Source organism: Rana temporaria, chromosome 9, assembly GCF_905171775.1.
Source record: "Rana temporaria chromosome 9, aRanTem1.1, whole genome shotgun sequence".
NCBI classification, from domain to species: Eukaryota; Metazoa; Chordata; class Amphibia; order Anura; family Ranidae; genus Rana; species Rana temporaria.
In genome coordinates, this window is record NC_053497.1 from 129,242,774 (window position 1) to 129,262,483 (window position 19,710).

General features: G+C 44.9%; 2 protein-coding genes across 2 annotated transcripts in view; one reads left to right on the forward strand and one right to left on the reverse strand.

Moving 5' to 3' along the window:
* FBXW5 (F-box and WD repeat domain containing 5) overlaps positions 1 to 5,444 on the reverse strand; it is a 72,981-nt gene extending 67,537 nt beyond the window's left edge. The window contains exons 1-2 of the mRNA XM_040324493.1: positions 5,340 to 5,444; positions 601 to 829 (exon numbers count right to left, since the gene is read on the reverse strand). Of these exons, the coding sequence (XP_040180427.1) occupies positions 601 to 793 (193 nt within the window). The 5' untranslated portion in view covers positions 794 to 829; positions 5,340 to 5,444. The remainder of the gene's footprint in view (positions 1 to 600; positions 830 to 5,339) is intronic.
* A 6,377-nt stretch (positions 5,445 to 11,821) lies between these two features.
* C8G (complement C8 gamma chain) overlaps positions 11,822 to 19,710 on the forward strand; it is a 29,762-nt gene continuing 21,873 nt past the window's right edge. Inside the window, exons 1-2 of the mRNA XM_040324494.1 lie at positions 11,822 to 12,082; positions 17,327 to 17,478. Coding sequence (XP_040180428.1) covers positions 11,948 to 12,082; positions 17,327 to 17,478 — 287 coding nt within the window. The 5' untranslated portion in view covers positions 11,822 to 11,947. The remainder of the gene's footprint in view (positions 12,083 to 17,326; positions 17,479 to 19,710) is intronic.

The window sequence follows — 19,710 nt, forward strand, 5'->3', positions numbered from 1 at the left end:
TTATTTAAAGCAATATTAAACCCAAAAGATGTAATCTATTGCAGCTTACCAATCATTCAATGTGGTGGCTGCATTTGTTTCCCCCCCCCCCCTCTGTTTTCACCTGGTGATCTGGCCAGTAGCACACCTCCTGTATTAGAGTGCCCCCACTCTGGATAAAGGAGCACAGGGGGGCCTTTGGAGAGCAGCATTGTCAAACAATTTGAAGCCAAACTCCAGCTCACACTTTATAGGCAGTATCAGCAAACAGTATTATCCTTTTCGGATAAAGGTCTGTCTCTTCCCTGCAACTGTCTGCAGAACAGCTTGTTCTTTTGAAAAACAGACTTACCAGCTGGATCACCAGATAAAAATAGGAGAAAACCTCAAAAAGTAAACTAATGCAGCCATCACATCTCAGAATTGGTAAACTGTCATAAAAAAAAAAAATCCTTGAATTTAGGTTTAATACTACTTTGGTAATCGTATGAAAACCAATACAGAGGGAGCTTGTGCCAAACTTGCTTCCCACAATTTTTCAACCTGCAGTCCATGCCGCCCCCCTCTATGCTGCACATAAATGCTAAGGATTCCAGTATAAAGCCCAGCTATGGGTCTGACCTGGGTAGCGGTGGACGAGCCTCTGTACATGGTAGTGTCTGTAGAAGAGTTCCTTCCAAAGGAAGTCGTCACGGGACACAGCATACCAGCGCCTGCACACCAGCCCGGCTGAGAGCAGATCCACAGGCTCCAAGCTCAGGAATATCTGGTAGATGATGCTGTCAGGGAGGAAGGAGGGACCAGCGACCTCCATTGTGTCATTCTGTCTTTCTTGTTGGACCTAAAACAGCTAAAAACAAATAAAATACCATGAAAGGAGATTCAAAAGATATTACGATAAATTAAGTCATTTTTTGGTGCTTCAACTTTGATTTTAGGTTAGAAATGGTCTTGTATTCCATTTATTTAGAATTTCTTACAGGAAACCTGTGCCTTCTCCAAGCACAGCAACAGGTTCATGTTTGTCCCCCACCCCTATCCAGCAACATACACCCCTTTCCTTCACCCCCTCCACCACTCCATTCAGCTGCTGCCCCGCATGGGGAACCACATGACTCCCTCCTGTGTCTCATGTCAATTATGATGTGAGCAACTCCTAATGTACACAGAGCGGCTTCCAGCAGGTGAATGGGGGGGGGGGGACGGGACAAACTGAGAAAAGCATACTGAGGGGTGGAGATGAGAGAATAGGGAGCCCAAGGAAGCACAGAAAACAGTGGATGATCCGGGGGGCATGATCCGCATGATATCATGCTATGGGGATTACGCCTCCACACATTCAGATCAATGAGCCAACAAGGCGTTTCCCATTGGTAGACCAGTACACTTCTGTGTAAAACAGACATTATGGGCTTTTACACTGAACTGACTCAGCCAGCCCATGTACAACTACTGGCAACTCTCCTTCACCCAGGGGCAGTGCACAGCCTGACAGCAATGGGTGTACTCTGGTAGTAACAAAAACAGTGTAGAAGCATATACCACAACTAGAACATTTATTTCAGCAGTGAGGTGACTGTATTATTTACAATAAATGGGATATTTGCTTATAAATACACAATGGACTGAAGGCCATAACATTATAACATGTTCATGTGCTTCCATTTTACATTTTGAAGTGTGCGCACCGATTCAGGTCAGTGTATACTGTGCGCACCAATCAGTGTATACCGATTTGCGTCGGTGTATAAGGTGCACACGACTCGTGTCAGTGTATATGGTGCACACCAATTTGCGTCAGTGTATACTGCTCCCATCAGTGTCAGTACAAGGATTTATATAAGTGTGTATACTGTGCGCTCCCATTAGTGTCAGTATATACTCTAGGCACCGTTTCATATCAGTGCATACTGTGGGTTTCCATCAGCGTCAGTATATACTGTGCGTACCGATATATATCAGTGTATACTGTATGTTACCGTCAGTGTATACTGTGCGCCCCCATTAGTGTCAGTGTATACTGTATGTTCCCATCGGTGTCATATACTGCCCGCTCCCAATTGTATCATTATAGACTGTGTGCACTGATTTATATCAGTGTATACTATGCGCTCCCATCAGTGTCAGTATATATTGTGCGCATCAATTCATATTAGTGTATATTGTGCGCTCCAATTAGTGTAAGTATAGACTGTGCGCACCGATTTATAACAGTGTATACTGTGCACTCCCATTAGCGTCAGTGTAAGTATATACTGCGCACACCAATTTACGGTATATCAGTGTATACTGTCTGCCCCATCAGTGTCAGTATTTACTGTGCGCACCAATTTATATCAGTGTATACTGTGCGCTTCCATCAGTGTCAGTATATACTGTGGGCTCCCATTAGTGTCAGTATAGACTGTGCGCACTGATTTACATCAGTGTGTATACTGTGCGCTTCCATTAGTGTCGGTATATATTGTGCGCATCAATTTATATCAGTGTATATTGTGCGCTCCCATTAGTGTCAGCATAGACTGTGCGCACCGATTTAATGAGTGTATACTGTGTGCTCCCTTTAGTGTCAGTGTATACTCTATGCACCGATTTATATCAGTGTATACTGTGTGCTCCCATCAGTGTCAGTATATACTGTGCGGTCCCACTAGTGTCAGTATAGACTGTGCGCACTGATTTATATCAGTGTATACTGTGCGTTTCCATCAGTGTCATATACTGTGCACATCGCTTTATAACAGTGTATACTGTGTGCTCCCATCAGTGTCAGTATATACTGTGCGCCACGGATTTATATCAATGTATACTGTGTGTTCCCATCAGTGTCATATACTGTGCGCACCGATTTATATCACTGTATACCGTGCATTCCCATTAGTGTCAGAATATACTGTGCACACCAACCACACGGTATTATGTGGACAGGCCGTGTATATTGTGGATTCAGTTATAAACTTAAGGGCTCTTTCACAAAATGTCAGTTTTTGACGGACTCCACTTGGTCAGCAGGAATCGTTCCGTTGATCCCCGCTGAGCCAGCAGATGACAGGTCCGTCTCCGCTCACTGTGCAAGGACGGGCCTGTCAGAGCCCCGCTCTCCTCTATGGGGGATCGGATAAAAAACGCACCACCTGTCCATTTTCATCCGATCCGATAGACAGGAGGGAAAATAGTGTTTCCATCCGTCTGCATTTAGCGGATCGGATGTCAGCAGACTTGTCACTGCTGACATCCGTCACTCTATAGAGGTGAATGGAGCTTCCGTTCAGGTCCGTCTGTGTGAAAGGGGCCTAAGGGTTGGTGTACACTGTACAGACAGTTAGATTTTGTAGTGTCAGTGAATATGTAGTCAGTTATATTCTGTGGTGTCAGTGAATGTTCTGTAGTGATGTCAGTGTACAGTAGGGGTGTCAGTGAATGTTATGTAAAGATGTCAGTGTACAGTAGGGGTGTCAGTGAATGTTCTGTAGAGGTTTCAGTGAATGTTCTGTAGTGATGTCAGTGTACAGTAGAGGTGTCAGTGAATGTTCTGTGGAGATGTCAGTGTACAGTAGAGGTGTCAGTGAATGTTCTGTGGAGATGTCAGTGTACACTAGGGGTGTCAGTGAATGTTCTGTAGTGATGTCAGTGTACAGTAGAGGTGCCAGTGAATGTTCTGTAGAGATGTCAGTGTACAGTAGAGGTGTCAGTGAATGTTCTGTAGAGGTGTCAGTGAATGTTCTGTAGAGATGTCAGTGAATGTTCTGTAGTGATGTCAGTGTACAGTAGAGGTGCCAGTGAATGTTCTGTAGAGATGTCAGTGTACAGTAGAGGTGTCAGTGAATGTTCTGTAGAGGTGTCAGTGAATGTTCTGTAGAGATGTCAGTGAATGTTCTGTGGAGATGTCAGTGTACAGTAGAGGTGTCAGTGAATGTTCTGTAGATGTCAGTGTACAGTAGAGATGTCAGTGAATGTTCTGTAGATGTCAGTGTACAGTAGGGGTGTCAGTGAATGTTCTGTGGAGATGTCAGTGTACAGTAGAGGTGTCAGTGAATGTTCTGTAGATGTCAGTGTACAGTAGAGGTGTCAGTGAATGTTCTGTAGTGATGTCAGTGTACAGTAGAGGTGTCAGTGAATGTTCTGTAGTGATGTCAGTGTACAGTAGAGATGTCAGTGAATGTTCTGTAGTGAGGTCAGTGTACAATGGAGGTGTCAGTGAATGTTCTGTAGAGATGTCAGTGTACAGTAGAGATGTCAGTGAATGTTCTGTGGAGATGTCAGTGTACAGTAGAGATGTCAGTGAATGTTCTGTAGTGATGTCAGTGTACAGTAGAGGTGTCAGTGAATGTTCTGTAGTGAGGTCAGTGTACAATGGAGGTGTCAGTGAATGTTCTGTAGAGATGTCAGTGTACAGTAGAGATGTCAGTGAATGTTCTGTGGAGATGTCAGTGTACACTAGGGGTGTCAGTGAATGTTCTGTAGTGATGTCAGTGTACAGTAGAGGTGTCAGTGAATGTTCTGTGGTGATGTCAGTGTACAGTAGAGGTGTCAGTGAATGTTCTGTAGAGATGTCAGTGTACAGTAGAGGTGTCAGTGAATGTTCTGTAGTGATGTCAGTGTACAGTAGACGTGTCAGTGAATGTTCTGTGGTGATGTCAGTGTACAGTAGAGGTGTCAGTGAATGTTCTGTAGTGATGTCAGTGTACAGTAGGGGTGTCAGTGAATGTTCTGTAGTGATGTCAGTGTACAGTAGGGGTGTCAGTGAATGTTCTGTAGTGATGTCAGTGTATAGTAGGGGTGTCAGTGAATGTTCTGTATAGTAGAGGTGTCAGTGAATGTTCTGTGGAGATGTCAGTGTACACTAGGGGTGTCAGTGAATGTTCTGTAGAGATGTCAGTGTACAGTAGAGGTGTCAGTGAATGTTCTGTAGTGATGTCAGTGTACAGTAGGGGTGTCAGTGAATGTTCTGTAGTGATGTCAGTGTACAGTAGGGGTGTCAGTGAATGTTCTGTAGTGATGTCAGTGTATAGTAGGGGTGTCAGTGAATGTTCTGTATAGTAGGGGTGTCAGTGAATGTTCTGTATAGTAGGGGTGTCAGTGAATGTTCTGTGGAGATGTCAGTGTACACTAGGGGTGTCAGTGAATGTTCTGTAGTGATGTCAGTGTACAGTAGGGGTGTCAGTGAATGTTCTGTGGAGATGTCATTGTACAGTAGAGATGTCAGTGTACAGTAGAGATGTCAGTGTACAGTAGGGGTGTCAGTGTACAGTAGTGAGAGCAGTGCCCCTTCCCCTGTTGTATTGGACTGCCATCTCTCCTCCATCCACCCCTCCCGTCCCGGTAATTCTGGAACCTCCAGCACCGTACTCAGATCTCACCTCCACTTCCGGATCGTCCCACCTCTCCCTGCTCCTTCTCTATGACCCCGGCCGCTCTGCCCCGCCCTGTCCTCTCTCTATGGTTACGTCCCGTCTTTGTGAAGGGGGGTGGAGAGTCGTACGTTGACAAATATGGACTCGGAGCTGAGCACTGGCTGTGCGGCACGCTGAGCTCAGCACTGCAGACTTCTGTACGCTGCTGCCACCCGCAGGGCGAGAGGCGGTACTGCACCGATACTGGAAAATGTAGTGCTGTGGGGCATATTTTATAATAAAGCGGATGAATCCTGGCCAATGTGACTCCCAGGATCAGCTGGATATTTGCCAACTCTCTTCCTGTACATTTTAAGGTATTACAAACATCAGAATACACCCCCTACCAAAAAACAAACTCAACAATCAAGTGCCATGCTTGCACACACAGTAATATACGCTGAATGGTGGATGTGCAAACAGTGGGAAGGTATTGAAGGAGTATGGGAGCGTGGGAGAATAAAGTAGTATGGCCCCTTTCACACGGACGTTCTGATCGGGTTCACCTGTCCATTTTTCACCTTCATTCTTCTCTATGGAGCGGTGGGTATATGGGAGCATGACGGAGTATGGGAGCACGAAGGAGTATGGGAGCACAAAAGAGTATGGGAGCACGAAAGAGTATGGCAGCACGAAGGAGTATGGCAGCACGAAGGAGTATGGCAGCACGAAGGAGTATGGCAGCACGAAGGAGTATGGCAGCACAAAAGAGTATGGGAGCACGAAGGAGTATGGCAACACGAAGGAGTATGGCAGCACGAAGGAGTATGGCAGCACGAAGGAGTATGGCAGCACGAAGGAGTATGGCAGCACGAAGGAGTATGGCAGCACGAAGGAGTATGGCAGCACGAAGGAGTATGGCAGCACGAAGGAGTATGGCAGCACGAAGGAGTATGGGAGCACGAAGGAGTATGGGAGCACGAAGGAGTATGGGAGCACGAAGGAGTATGGGAGCACGAAGGAGTATGGCAGCACGAAGGAGTATGGGAGCACGAAGGAGTATGGGAGCACGAAGGAGTATGGGAGCACGAAGGAGTATGGCAGCACAAAGGAGTATGGCAGCACGAAGGAGTATGGCAGCACGAAGGAGTATGGCAGCACGAAGGAGTATGGGAGCACGAAGGAGTATGGCAGCACGAAGGAGTATGGCAGCACGAAGGAGTATGGCAGCACGAAGGAGTATGGCAGCACGAAGGAGTATGGCAGCACGAAGGAGTATGGCAGCACGAAGGAGTATGGCAGCACGAAGGAGTATGGCAGCACGAAGGAGTATGGCAGCACGAAGGAGTATGGCAGCACGAAGGAGTATGGCAGCACGAAGGAGTATGGCAGCACGAAGGAGTATGGGAGCACGACGGAGTATGGCAGCACGACGGAGTATGGCAGCACGAAGGAGTATGGCAGCACGAAGGAGTATGGCAGCACGAAGGAGTATGGCAGCACGAAGGAGTATGGCAGCACGAAGGAGTATGGGAGCACGAAGGAGTATGGGAGCACGAAGGAGTATGGGAGCACGAAGGAGTATGGCAGCACGAAGGAGTATGGCAGCACGAAGGAGTATGGCAGCACGAAGGAGTATGGCAGCACGAAGGAGTATGGGAGCACGAAGGAGTATGGGAGCACGAAGGAGTATGGGAGCACGAAGGAGTATGGGAGCACGAAGGAGTATGGGAGCACGAAGGAGTATGGGAGCACGAAGGAGTATGGGAGCACGAAGGAGTATGGGAGCACGAAGGAGTATGGCAGCACGAAGGAGTATGGCAGCACGAAGGAGTATGGGAGCACGAAGGAGTATGGGAGCACGAAGGAGTATGGGAGCACAAAGGAGTATGGCAGCACGAAGGAGTATGGGAGCACGAAGGAGTATGGGAGCACAAAGGAGTATGGCAGCACGAAGGAGTATGGGAGCACGAAGGAGTATGGGAGCACGAAGGAGTATGGGAGCACGAAGGAGTATGGGAGCACGAAGGAGTATGGCAGCACGAAGGAGTATGGCAGCACGAAGGAGTATGGCAGCACGAAGGAGTATGGCAGCACGAAGGAGTATGGGAGCACGAAGGAGTATGGGAGCACGAAGGAGTATGGCAGCACGAAGGAGTATGGGAGCACGAAGGAGTATGGGAGCACGAAGGAGTATGGGAGCACGAAGGAGTATGGGAGCACGAAGGAGTATGGGAGCACGAAGGAGTATGGGAGCACGAAGGAGTATGGGAGCACGAAGGAGTATGGGAGCACGAAGGAGTATGGCAGCACGAAGGAGTATGGGAGCACGAAGGAGTATGGGAGCACGACGGAGTATGGGAGCACGACGGAGTATGGGAGCACGACGGAGTATGGGAGCACGACGGAGTATGGCAGCATGAAGGAGTATGGGAGCATGAAGGAGTATGGGAGCATGAAGGAGTATGGGAGCATGAAGGAGTATGGGAGCATGAAGGAGTATAGGAGCATGAAGGAGTATGGGAGCATGAAGGAGTATGGGAGCATGAAGGAGTATGGGAGCATGAAGGAGTATGGGAGCATGAAGGAGTATGGGAGCATGAAGGAGTATGGGAACATGAAGGAGTATGGGAACATGAAGGAGTATGGGAACATGAAAGAGTATGGGAACATGAAGAAGTATGGGAACATGAAGGAGTATGGGAACATGAAAGAGTATGGGAACATGAAGGAGTATGGGAACATGAAGGAGTATGGGAACATGAAGGATTATGGGAGCATAAAGGAGTATGGCAGCATAAAGGAGTATGGCAGCATGAAGGAGTATGGGACCCAGCAGGGAAACGGGGGTGATGCTTGAGTAAGATAGCGAGTTATAGAAGTGGAGGAGCTCCGGGGCTTCAGTGGCGATTGGGTCTGAGAGTGAGAGACTGGGAGCTCGGTGAGTGAAGATCTACAGTGAGAGACTGTAGAGTGCGAGGAGAACTATGCGAGTTACCAATAGTTAAATACTAACGGTAGTGACTGTTACAAGATTTGTTTCCATAGGAGACAGAGGTCCTACCTATACAAAAGTGGTATCTGGCTGGAGGCCTTCCACTGTATAGCTGTCTACCTATAGAAGTCTCAGAGTCTGCCAATTACAATTGCATCTACTTAAGCGTGTCCTGGCCCTAACCCTCTCTCCCACTGTTCTTTTAAGAGACGATAAATCTCTTTTGTATTCAAAAAGTGTCAGGCGCCCATCACTCCATCTTACATTACACCCACCATGCCTTGTAACCCACTCTACAAAGACGGATGTCAACACTCCCTAACTCTGGAGGTCACCATTAGGCCTTTGGAGGTCCGGGACCTTGCTATAGAAGCACAAAGGGGTATGGGAGCATGAAGGAGTAGGGAACATGAAGGAGTATGGGACTATGGAGCATTCTGGAGAATGAAGGAGTATAAGAGCGTGAAGGGGTATAGGAATATGGAGTATGGGAGTATGAAGGTGTATGACGGAGTATGGGAGCATGAAAGAATATAGGAGTATAAAAGATTATAGGAGTATGGGGTATGGGAGCAAGAAGGAGTATGACGGAGTATGGGCTGATGATGGAGTATTGGCGGATGAAGGAGTATGGGAGCATGAAGGATTATAAGAGTATAAAGGAGTATTGAGCATGAAGGGGTATGGGAGTATGAAGGAGTATAGAAGCATGAAGGAATATGGTAATATGAAGGAGTATGGGAGCATGAAAGTATCAAGTAGTATGGCCCCTTTCACACGGACATTCTGATTAGGCTCACCTGTCCGTTTTTCAGGTGGACCCAATCGGAAACCTCCATGCTTTTCTATGGAGCGGTGGGTGTATGTGAGCATGAAGGAGTATGGGAGTATAAAGAAATATGGGAGTATGAAAGCGTATAGGAGCATGAAGAGGTATGGGAGCATGAAGGAGTATGGGAGTATAAAGGAATATGGGAGTATGAAAGCGTATGGGAGCATGAAGGAGTATGTATAAAGGATTATAGGAGTATGATGGAGTATGGGAGCATGAAGGATTATAGGAGCATGAAGGTATAAGCAGTGTGAAGGAGTATGGGACCATAAAAGAGTCTGGAGTATGAAGTAGTATAAGAGCATGACGGGGTATGAAGGAGTATAGGAGCATGAAGGAATATGGTAATATGAATGAGTATGGGAGCATGAAAATATCAAGTAGTATGGCCCCTTTCACACGGACGTTCTGATTAGGCTCACCATGTACGTTTTTCTGGTGGACCCAATCAGAAACCTCCATGATTTTCTATGGAGCGGTGGGTGTATGGGAGCAAGAAGGAGTATGGGAGTATAAAGGATTAAAGTAGCATGAAGGAGCATGACGGAGTATGGGAGCATGAAGGTGTAAGCAGTATGAAGGAGCATGACGGAGTATGGAGGGGTATGAGTGCATAAAGGAATATAGGAGTATGACAGAGTATGGAAGCACGAAGGAGTATGGATTATAGGACCATGTGGGAGTATGAAGGGGTATGAAGAAGTATGGGAGCATGCAGGAGTATAGCGTATGAAGGATTATAGGAACATGAAGGAGTATGGGTAAATGGAACTCGCTCTAATAAACATGTACAACACTCCGCACAATTATTATAAATAAAACGTTTCCATCAAATATGCTTTCCAGTCCACATTAAAGAAAAACTTTATAAAACTGTCTGTGACTACTTAGAAACCTTATATTGGAGACCCCTCTTACATCAAAGGCAACCCGTACATCAGAGTCCCCTTACAAAGGAGTTCAATATTCTTCTTTACCTTAGCTTCCCCCTAACACAGAGTCCTCCTTACACCACAGTCCACATATTACATAGAAGACCTCCTTACATAAAAGTGCCCCACTTACATTGGTGTACCCCCATAGATAGAAGTCCACTGTTCCTCACTTACAGTTTAGTCCCCTGTTAGAGAGGAGTCTACTGTCCCCTCTTGCATCAGAGTTCCCCCCACCTTTTGTAGGTGCCACCCTTACATAGGCATCTCACTTAAATATGAGTTCACCGTTTTGCACTTCCATTGATGTCTCCCTTTTACATAGGTATTTCCTTTTACATCAGAATCCTCTCCTTACATAGAAGCCCCCCCACCCCCGCCCTTTTATGTAGGAATCATCTATTCATTGGAGTCCCTCTATACAAAGCAGTCCCCCCTTTATGTGGGAATCATCCATACACTGGAGTCCTTCCTTACACAGGAGTCCCCCCTACATCAGTGTGTCCCTCTTACACATGGTTCCCTTTTACAAAGACTCCCCTTATATAGGGAATCCTCCTACCAACAGAGTCCCCCCTTACCTCAGAGCCTTCCCTTATTTCAGAGTCCCTTTTACATCAAAATCCCTCCCTTACATTGGAGCCCCCTCATCAGAATCTCCCCTTACATAGGAGTCTCTCCTTACAAGGAAGTTCCCCCTTATATGGATGTCCACTGTTCCCCACTTACATAGGAGTCCCTTGCCCTTTACATCAGAGTCCCCCCTTACATAGGAGTCCATCCTTATATTACATAGCAATCCTCTTAACACTGGATTTACCCCCTGACCTAGAAGGTCCCCCTTACATCAGAGTCCCCTCCTTAGGTAGAAAACCTCTGTCTCCCTCTTACATCAGAGTTCCACCTTACATAGAAGTAGAAGTCCCCCCCCCAGCCCCCACATTACATCAGATTCCTTCCTCTTACATAGGAGTTCTCCTTACATCAGAGTCCCCTCTTACATAGGAGACCCACTTATATAGAAATTCTCCTTACATTGGAGTCCCCCCCCCCCCAATACATAGGCGTCCACCATTACATCATAATCCCCCAGATTTCATCAGAGTGCCTAGTTACATTGGCATCTCCTTACATAAGAGTCCCCCCCCCTATATAGGGGTCCACTATCCCCGCTTACTTTGGAGTCCCCCCCCCAAATACATAGGCGTCCACCATTACATCATAATCCCCCAGATTTCATCAGAGTGCCTAGTTACATTGGCATCTCCTTACATAGGAGTCCCCCCCCCCTATATAGGGGCCCACTGTCCCGCTTACTTTGGAGTCCCCCCCCCCTTACATAAGAGCACAAAAATAACACAAGAATAACTGCTAACATTGGTGTCAGTGGATGCAATAATATCCCCCAACAATACTGTAGTATCAGCAGACAAAGTAAGAACCCCCAGCACTGGTATTAGTGGACGCAATAATATCAATCAGTACTGGGGTACTATTAACCCCCCTATTGGTCCCAGCTGATGTAAAACTTGCCATACCTGGAATTCATGTTTCTCTTTGCAATTTAGTATACTTTTACTCATAACATTATTAACCCATCACATATTCTTGATATATTCAGGGTCTTTGTGACTTCCTTTGCCACCAGTCAGACAGAAATTCCTAAAATTGACCCTTTGGACCCTCTGGAGGACATAATGAAAACAGACTTGTCATTTCCAGCAAGCCCCATAGATAAAGATTACCCAACCAGCCAGCAAACACAAGCAATGTACACAACTGCTATTGTCCAAAGTCAATACACCCCCACCAGAGGTCTTTGCTTGGTCTGCTCCATCTAAACCATTTAAGATACTTGTTGAGACACCTGAGAGTCATGTCTCCCCCAAAAGTTGCCCTCTTTCTCGTGATCCTCAGTACCCCTTTGGCATGGGGGCAACGGAACAAGAAACCGCCACCGCAAAATCCGTTTGATAAGATACAGAATGTGGCCAACTTTGACATCAACAAGGTAAGAGCGCTGGCTAAGCAAATCTGTTACAGCATGTTAGATTGTAAACAACTCCCAAAGCTTTAACTCTAAGGATCTTTATTTCAGCCATATGACTAGTTTTCAAATCGCACTAAACTGAGAATGACTGTCACTTTTGTGAAAAGAAGGATCCTGGTCCTGTGCAACAAACAATTCTGTGTGCAGGAAACAAGAAAAGGGCTTAGCCAATCCCAGACATCAGATAGATAGACCCTATTCACACTCACAATCCTGAATTTAACCACTTAAGCCCCGGACCATTAGGCTGGCCAAAGACCAGGCCACTTTTTGCAATTCGGCACTGCGTTGTTTTAACTGACAATTGTGAGGTCGTGCGACGTGGCTCCCGAACAAAATTTATGTCCCTTTTTTCCCATAAATAGAGCTTTCTTTTGGTGGTATTTGTTCACCTCTACGGTTTTAATTTTTTGCGCTGTAAACAAAAATAGAGCGCCAATTTTGAAAAAAATGTTTTACTTTTTGCTATAAAAAATATCCCCTAAAAATATATAAAAAAATGTTTTTTTATATATACGCCCATTTGCCCATCCGTGCCAACTGTTGACGTTAATAGGCGTGCGGCATGCCTTAAGCGTTTAAAGTTGAAATCATTTTTTTTTTTGGGGGGGGGGGACCCACTCCCACTTCCGCTTGGATCGCCTAGGCTATCTGAGCAGAAGCTCAGCTCCCCTCTCTTTGTCTGCAGCTTTTTGGGACAAGTCACAGGTCCCAGAAGGCTACAGAATTATTCACAACGTGCAGCGCGGCTCATGCATGCGCAGTGGGAAGCCAGCTGTGAAGCCGCATGGAATCGCAGCCGGCATCCCACACTAAAACAAGCCAGTGACGGTGACCTGAAGACCGTTGAAGAACCGACCTGGGTGAGGACAGTACTGGATATTTGAACAGGTAGGTGTCCTTATATTTAAAGTCAATCAACAGTTACATTATTTGTAGCTGCTGACTTTTCTTTTTAGTGTAAAGATCCTCTTTAAGCCTAGGTTCACACTATTGCAGTGTGGGAAATACCGCAAACAGCACATTCAAATCGCACTGGCCTTGCAATCCAAAGCGGGGGTCAGTGCAATCTTAACGACTCCCCCAAACAGATCCAAACAGTGCATTTGCTTGCATCGGATCGCATTGTTACAAAACGACCATTTAATCCGTTTGCAGCGGGGCTCTACAAAAAGGTGCATGCATGTTTTCAGTGTGATGTGGTGCGGTTTGAGCCTATTGAAAATGAATGAGCTCAAATCGCACCGCGCTGAATCACATGTGAATTGCACAGGAATGCAGTGTGGTTCCTGTGCGATTTACAGTGTGAACTTTTCTAAATGCAGTTTGTATTCTATGAATGAATACAACGCTTCTTCTGATGAGGCAAAGCGGCAGGCTGATTATGTCACAGCCTGTCCTTGGTGCATCAAGGTTTACTTTAATAGTCCCCTTCTTAGCAGTACATACTAGTCTTTCCTCAGCCTTGTGTAAATCCTGACAAGGACTAGGCATGTTTGTTCCAGATCAGACACCAAGTTGTGACCAGCATTTATGATAAGCAATGACAGTTGCCATATTTCTATTCTTTCATATTCTAGCTCCTGGCCATAGGCCTGTGGTGCAGATATCCCCTGCAGCGCTGACAGCTTCCTTCCTCTCCTCTCCTGTTGAATGCTGCTGTGGGCACACAAGGGGGATGTTTCAGGATGGATAGCAGGGGAAGAGGCAGATTAAATATGTCATTTACCGGCATCTTTCTATTCTGAATAAACACAAAGGGCCAGATCCACGAAGCGCGGCGCTTCTTTACGGCCGGCGTAGTGTATCTCAGATACACTACGCCGCCGTAACTTACATCGTATTTCCCATATTCTCAAAGAATTTGCGCCGTAAGTTATGGCGGCGTAGTGTAACTGTGTCGGCGTAAGGGCGAGCAATTCAAATGGATGAGATGGGGGCGTGCTTTATGGTAATACGTCTTGACCTGACGTAAATGGCGTTTTTTCTGAACGGCGCATGCGCCGTCCGTGGGGGTATACCAGTGAGCATGCTCAAAATTAACCCGCAACAGGCCAATGCTTACAACGTGAACGTCATTCTACGCAAAGCCCTATTCGCGAACGACTTACGCAAACGACGTAAAATTTTCAAAATTCGACGCGGGAACGACGTCCATACTTAACATAGGATACGCCTCATATAGCACGGGTAACTATACGCCGAAAAAAAGCCTTACGGAGACCACGTAAAAAAATGCGCTGGGCCGGACGTACGTTCGTGGATCGCCGTATCTAGCTAATTTGCATACTCAACGCAGAAATCGATGGAAACGCCACCTAGCGGCCAGCGTAAATATGCACCTTAGATCCGACGGCGTACTAAGACGTACGCCAGTCAGATCTAGCCCAGCTTCAAGCGTATCTTGTTTTGTGGATACAAAACAAAGATACGCCAGAGCAAACTAGAAGTTACGCTGTGTATCAATAGATACGCCAGCGTAACTTCTTTGTGGATCTGGCCCAAAGAGTGATCAGTACAGATCACTCATTGTGTTTATTCATAACCGAAGCACAGTTAACCGTTTACTATGGTTCAGTTTGTGAATGAACAGGAAGCCGCTCAGTACATATTTCACCAAACTCCCCCAACTGAGCTTCTAAAAAAACTATATAAAAGAAAAAAGAAAAATAACAACCAAAATTGTAAAAAAAAAAAAAAAAAACTACTAACACCTTCCACTGCACCAATCTCTGCCCTGCCTACACATGCACTGCTCAACTGGTACCGCCACTGTTGTTGACACCATCCACACTGTTGTGGGTCTTGGCACCCATATTGTCAACGCGTTTCTCAGTAATGCCGCTTATTTAGGAGTGGGCTTTTTTAAAAACATGATGTGTATTTTTGACACAATGCTGTCCCATCTCACCGAAGGGATATCATATATGTAATATGGGTGCAAATCAGTCATAACGATTTGAAGAGGGACTTTACACACTAAGGAGTTCCCCAGGTTTAGCCCCTTGCCTGGCCTATGGAGGGAGCCCCCAAACAGATGTATATAATGCCACGATCCTGATCGAGAGAGATGTACCATCAACCTTGACCAATGTAGATTGTATCAATTGCTCTCCCCAGAGAGGTCCTCAGCAGGATGTAATTGTGCACAAATGGTGGACAAGCGGTGGTGAGGGCACACAAGAAGACAGGAACTCCAGAGTGGTGCGATATGATTCTATTTAGAGACCCAACCACAAGCCAGGCTAAACATGGGGAACTCCTTGGTGTGTAAAGCCCCCCTAAAAGTTTTTGTGACTGATACGTACCTATCAACATTTTTTATGATATCCCTGCTGTGAAATGAATATATTAGACAACCTGACCACATCATGTATTCGTAAAGAGCCCAGTCCTGACCAAGCGCAGCACCACTGCAAAATGCATTGACAATGTGGGGGCCAAGACATACACAAATGTTTAAAATGGGTTACATCTACGCTCAAAGCAAAGGACTGAGGTTTGTATGCATCTAATATTTGATTGTACTAACATCACTCATTTAATTTGATGTATATAGAATACAATTTTAACCACTTAAGACCCGGACCTTGATTCGGCACCGTGTCGCTTTAACTGACAATTGGGCGATCGTGCGACGTGGCTCCCAAACAAATTTTTTTCCCACAAATAGAGCTTTCTTTTGGTGGTATTTGATCACCTCTGCTTACTTTTTGCTATAATAAATACCCCACAAAAATATATAAAAAAAAATTGTTTTTCCTCAGTTTAGGCCGATAAGTATTCTTCTACCTATTTTTGGTAAAAAAAAATCGCAATAAGCGTTTATCGGTTTGCGCAAAATTTATAGCGTTTACAAAATAGGAGATAGTTTTATTGCATTTTTATAAAAAAATGTTTTTACTACTAATGGCGGCGATCAGCGATTTTTTTTTGTGACTGCGACATTATGGCGGACACATCATAATTTTGACACATTTTTGGGACCATTGTCATTTTCACAGCAAAAAATGCTATAAAAATGCATTGTTTACTGTGAAAATGACAATTGCAGTTTGGAAATTAACCACTAGGGGGCACTGAAGGGGTTAAGTGTGACCTCATATGTGTTTCTAACTGTAGGGGGCGGGGCGGGGTTGGACGTGTGACGTCATTGATCGTGTTTCCCTATATCAGGGAACGCACGATCAATGATGCTGCCACTGTGAAGAACGGGGAAGCTGTGTTTACACACAGCTCTCCCCGTTCTTCAGCTCCGGGGACCGATTGCGGGACTCCGGCGGCGATCAGGTCCGCGGGTCCCGCGGTCACGGGCACCTAAAGAGGTCGTACAGGTACTTGCTTGTGCCCAGCCGTGCCATTCTGCCAACGTATATCTGCAGGAGGCGGTCCTTAAGTGGTCAATATACTGTATTGTTGTTCAATGCAGCTAAGACTTAAAATCAGTATCTGACAAAAAATTGATACGCAACTCAAAAAAAGTACCAAAAGCACCAAAAGTTTTCGATGTTCCCATTGATTTTCAATAGGAGATGCGTTTTGTGTTTTGAAACCGGACACCAAAGATGCAGCATGCTTGACTTTTAAAAATGCAGTGCACCTGCACCACAGTACTCTGAAAAGTTACATAGGATTTAAAGAAGACACTGGAAAGGTGCTTTTTAGCATTGCAAAAGTGCACCAGTGTGAATAAGACCTTAATGGTAATGACATAATTTCTTTATATATGAGAGTAAAGCCTCACAGCGTTGTTCTACAGCCAGTAGGTGCAGAATTCGTGACTTTTCTGATTCACATCTGGATGTTCTAGAATCACTGCCAGAATTGCGTGATTCTGCCAATGATTCTAAAACGTGATAAATTCGCCACAAAACACGAAACGTGCATTTGAGTGCTAATACTGTTAGGCTACTTTCACACTGCCAGCGCGGGGGCGTAGGTGGTAAAGCGTCGCTATTTTTAGCGGCTCTTTACCGTTGTTTTTGCGGCGCGATTCGCCCACTAGCGGAGCGCTTTTAACCTGTTTGGTGGTGCTGCCCATTGATTTCAATGGGTAGGGGCGCTTTAGGAGCCGTATGTACTTTACTTGGAATTTAAAAAATAGTAACATTTGTAGCAAACATCTCCATTTGCCAAGAATTCTGCACATTGTTTACTTTGTATTAATCTGGAGAGTCCTCTAATTATTTTTGTCTGTATAATCAGTTTGCAGGGAAGTGGTACCTACTGTCCGTGGCCTCTGAGTGTAATTATCTGAAAATCAACAACCATCGTGTGGAGGCCACTTTAATTCAAGCATCAGCTTCCAAGACCTCCCAGGGAGCAGAGATTCTGTCTGTTAGCACATTCAGAGAGCTGTAAGTAAATCTGATTGTGAGCCCAGCACCTACACATACATCCGATTACCAGGAGGAGGAACGTTCTTGGAGTGCATATTAGAGGTTCAGGGCTAGTGTTGAGCAGAATATGCCATATTCGATTTCGCGATATATCTCGAATATATATTCGAATATTCGAGATATATTCGCTAAATTCGAATATTCGTGATATTTTATCGAAATTAAATGATTGCGATTTTTCGCTATTGCGAATGCGAAAATAATTGCGATTTTTTGATAACTGCGGTAGGAGCACTCTGATTGGCTCAGAATATTCGTGATATTTTATCGAAATATCGCAAAATGCGAATGCGATATTTATTGCGCAATTTCGACAAATGCTGTAGGAGCACTCTGATTGGCTCAGAATATTCGTGATATTTTACAATACAAAATAATTGCGAATATTCGGCAAATGCGGAAGGAGCACTCTGATTGGCTCAGAATATTCTTGATATTTTACAATACAAAATAATTGCGAATATTCGGCAAATGCAGAAGGAGCACTCTGATTGGCTCAGAATATTCTTGATATTTTACAATACAAAATAATTGCGAATATTCGGCAAATGCGGAAGGAGCACTCTGATTGGCTCAGAATATTCTTGATATTTTACAATACAAAATAATTGCGAATATTCGGGAAATGCGGAAGGAGTACTCTGATTGGCTCAGAATATTCGTGATATTTTACAATAGAAAATAAAAAGTGTTTTGCATTGGTGGTGATTCTTTACTCTATCCATCTGTCACAGCCATTTGTCAATCAAACACCTTGAAGATTGAACACGTTCATGCTGCATGCTTTGGACTTTTTTTCACTTCACATATCAAAGACATTTTTATGAAAGATTATTTTTCTATTATTGGGACTATATTTCTTTATATATTTGTTTCACTGTGTATTTCACAAGTTATTTGCGCTTGCTTATTTTATAATTTGCCCACATGTCTTGTCACTAGACATATTTTTTATTCTTGTAGAGCGACTCCATTTTCTGTCTTGTATTAATTTATGTTGTATAACATTTTTGAGTTGCTGCTGTATTCTCCCCTTTTTTAAGGTATGCGCAATTTTTTCCTTCTTACAAAAAATAATAATATCAAACATACAAATATTCATAACATACACATACACAAAGCCCCCCCTTTTGCATCAGAGACAATCAGAGTTCTCCTACCACAGTTATCGAAAATTCGCAATCATTTTCGCATTCGCAATAGCGAAAAATCGCAATTTTTTTTTTTCAATTTGGCAACATAAAAAGGATCGCCTCAGCTTAGCTACTCGGCCCAGGGTCTCTAATCATACCAGCAATGCTTTTAGACGTCGATAGGATGTGATCTGTTTTAAAAATCAAATTGAAAAAATGCGAATATTCGGAATTGCGAATATTCACTGCGAAATTCGAAATATAGCGCGATTTCTCGAATATGCTATATTCGAGTCGAATATTCGCAATGCGAATATTCGTGAGCAACACTATTCAGGGCCTGTTTTGTATCTTATTGACTGTGTTTGTCTGGAGCTAATACATTGAAAGTTACGGTATCACTATGATGATGCCTCAAAAACATTTTCAGGGGTACAATGAATGTGTGTCTATAAGTACATTGGCTGTTCACTCCCTCATAAATATGCATTAGTATATCAGACCAAAAATGTTATTCCAGGTATAACTTGCTTTTTTTTGCAACAAATAACTGCCCAATATGGGTAATTCCCTTTCCCTTAGGCCCCATACACACGGGAGGATTTATCCGCGGATACGGTCCAGCGGACCGTTTCCGCAGATAAATCCTCTCGAGGATTTCAGCAGATTTTAATGCGATGGAGTGTACTCACCATCGCATTGAAATCCGCGCCGAAATCCTCTGGCGATGAGGTGTCACGCCGTCGCCACGATTATGACGCGGCGACGTGCGCGACGCTGTCATATAAGGAATTCCACGCATGCGTCGAATCATTACGACGCATGCGGGGGATCCCTTCGGACGGATGGATCTGGTGAGTCTATACAGACCAGCGGATCCATCCGTTGGGATGGATTCCAGCAGATGGATTTGTTTGGCATGTCAGCAAATATTCGATCTGCTGGAATCCATCCCAGGGGAGAAATATCCGCGGAAACAGATCCGCTGGAGTGTACACACCATAGGATCTATGCGCTGAAACCCATTTGCTGGGATTTTTCAGCGGATGGATTCTAT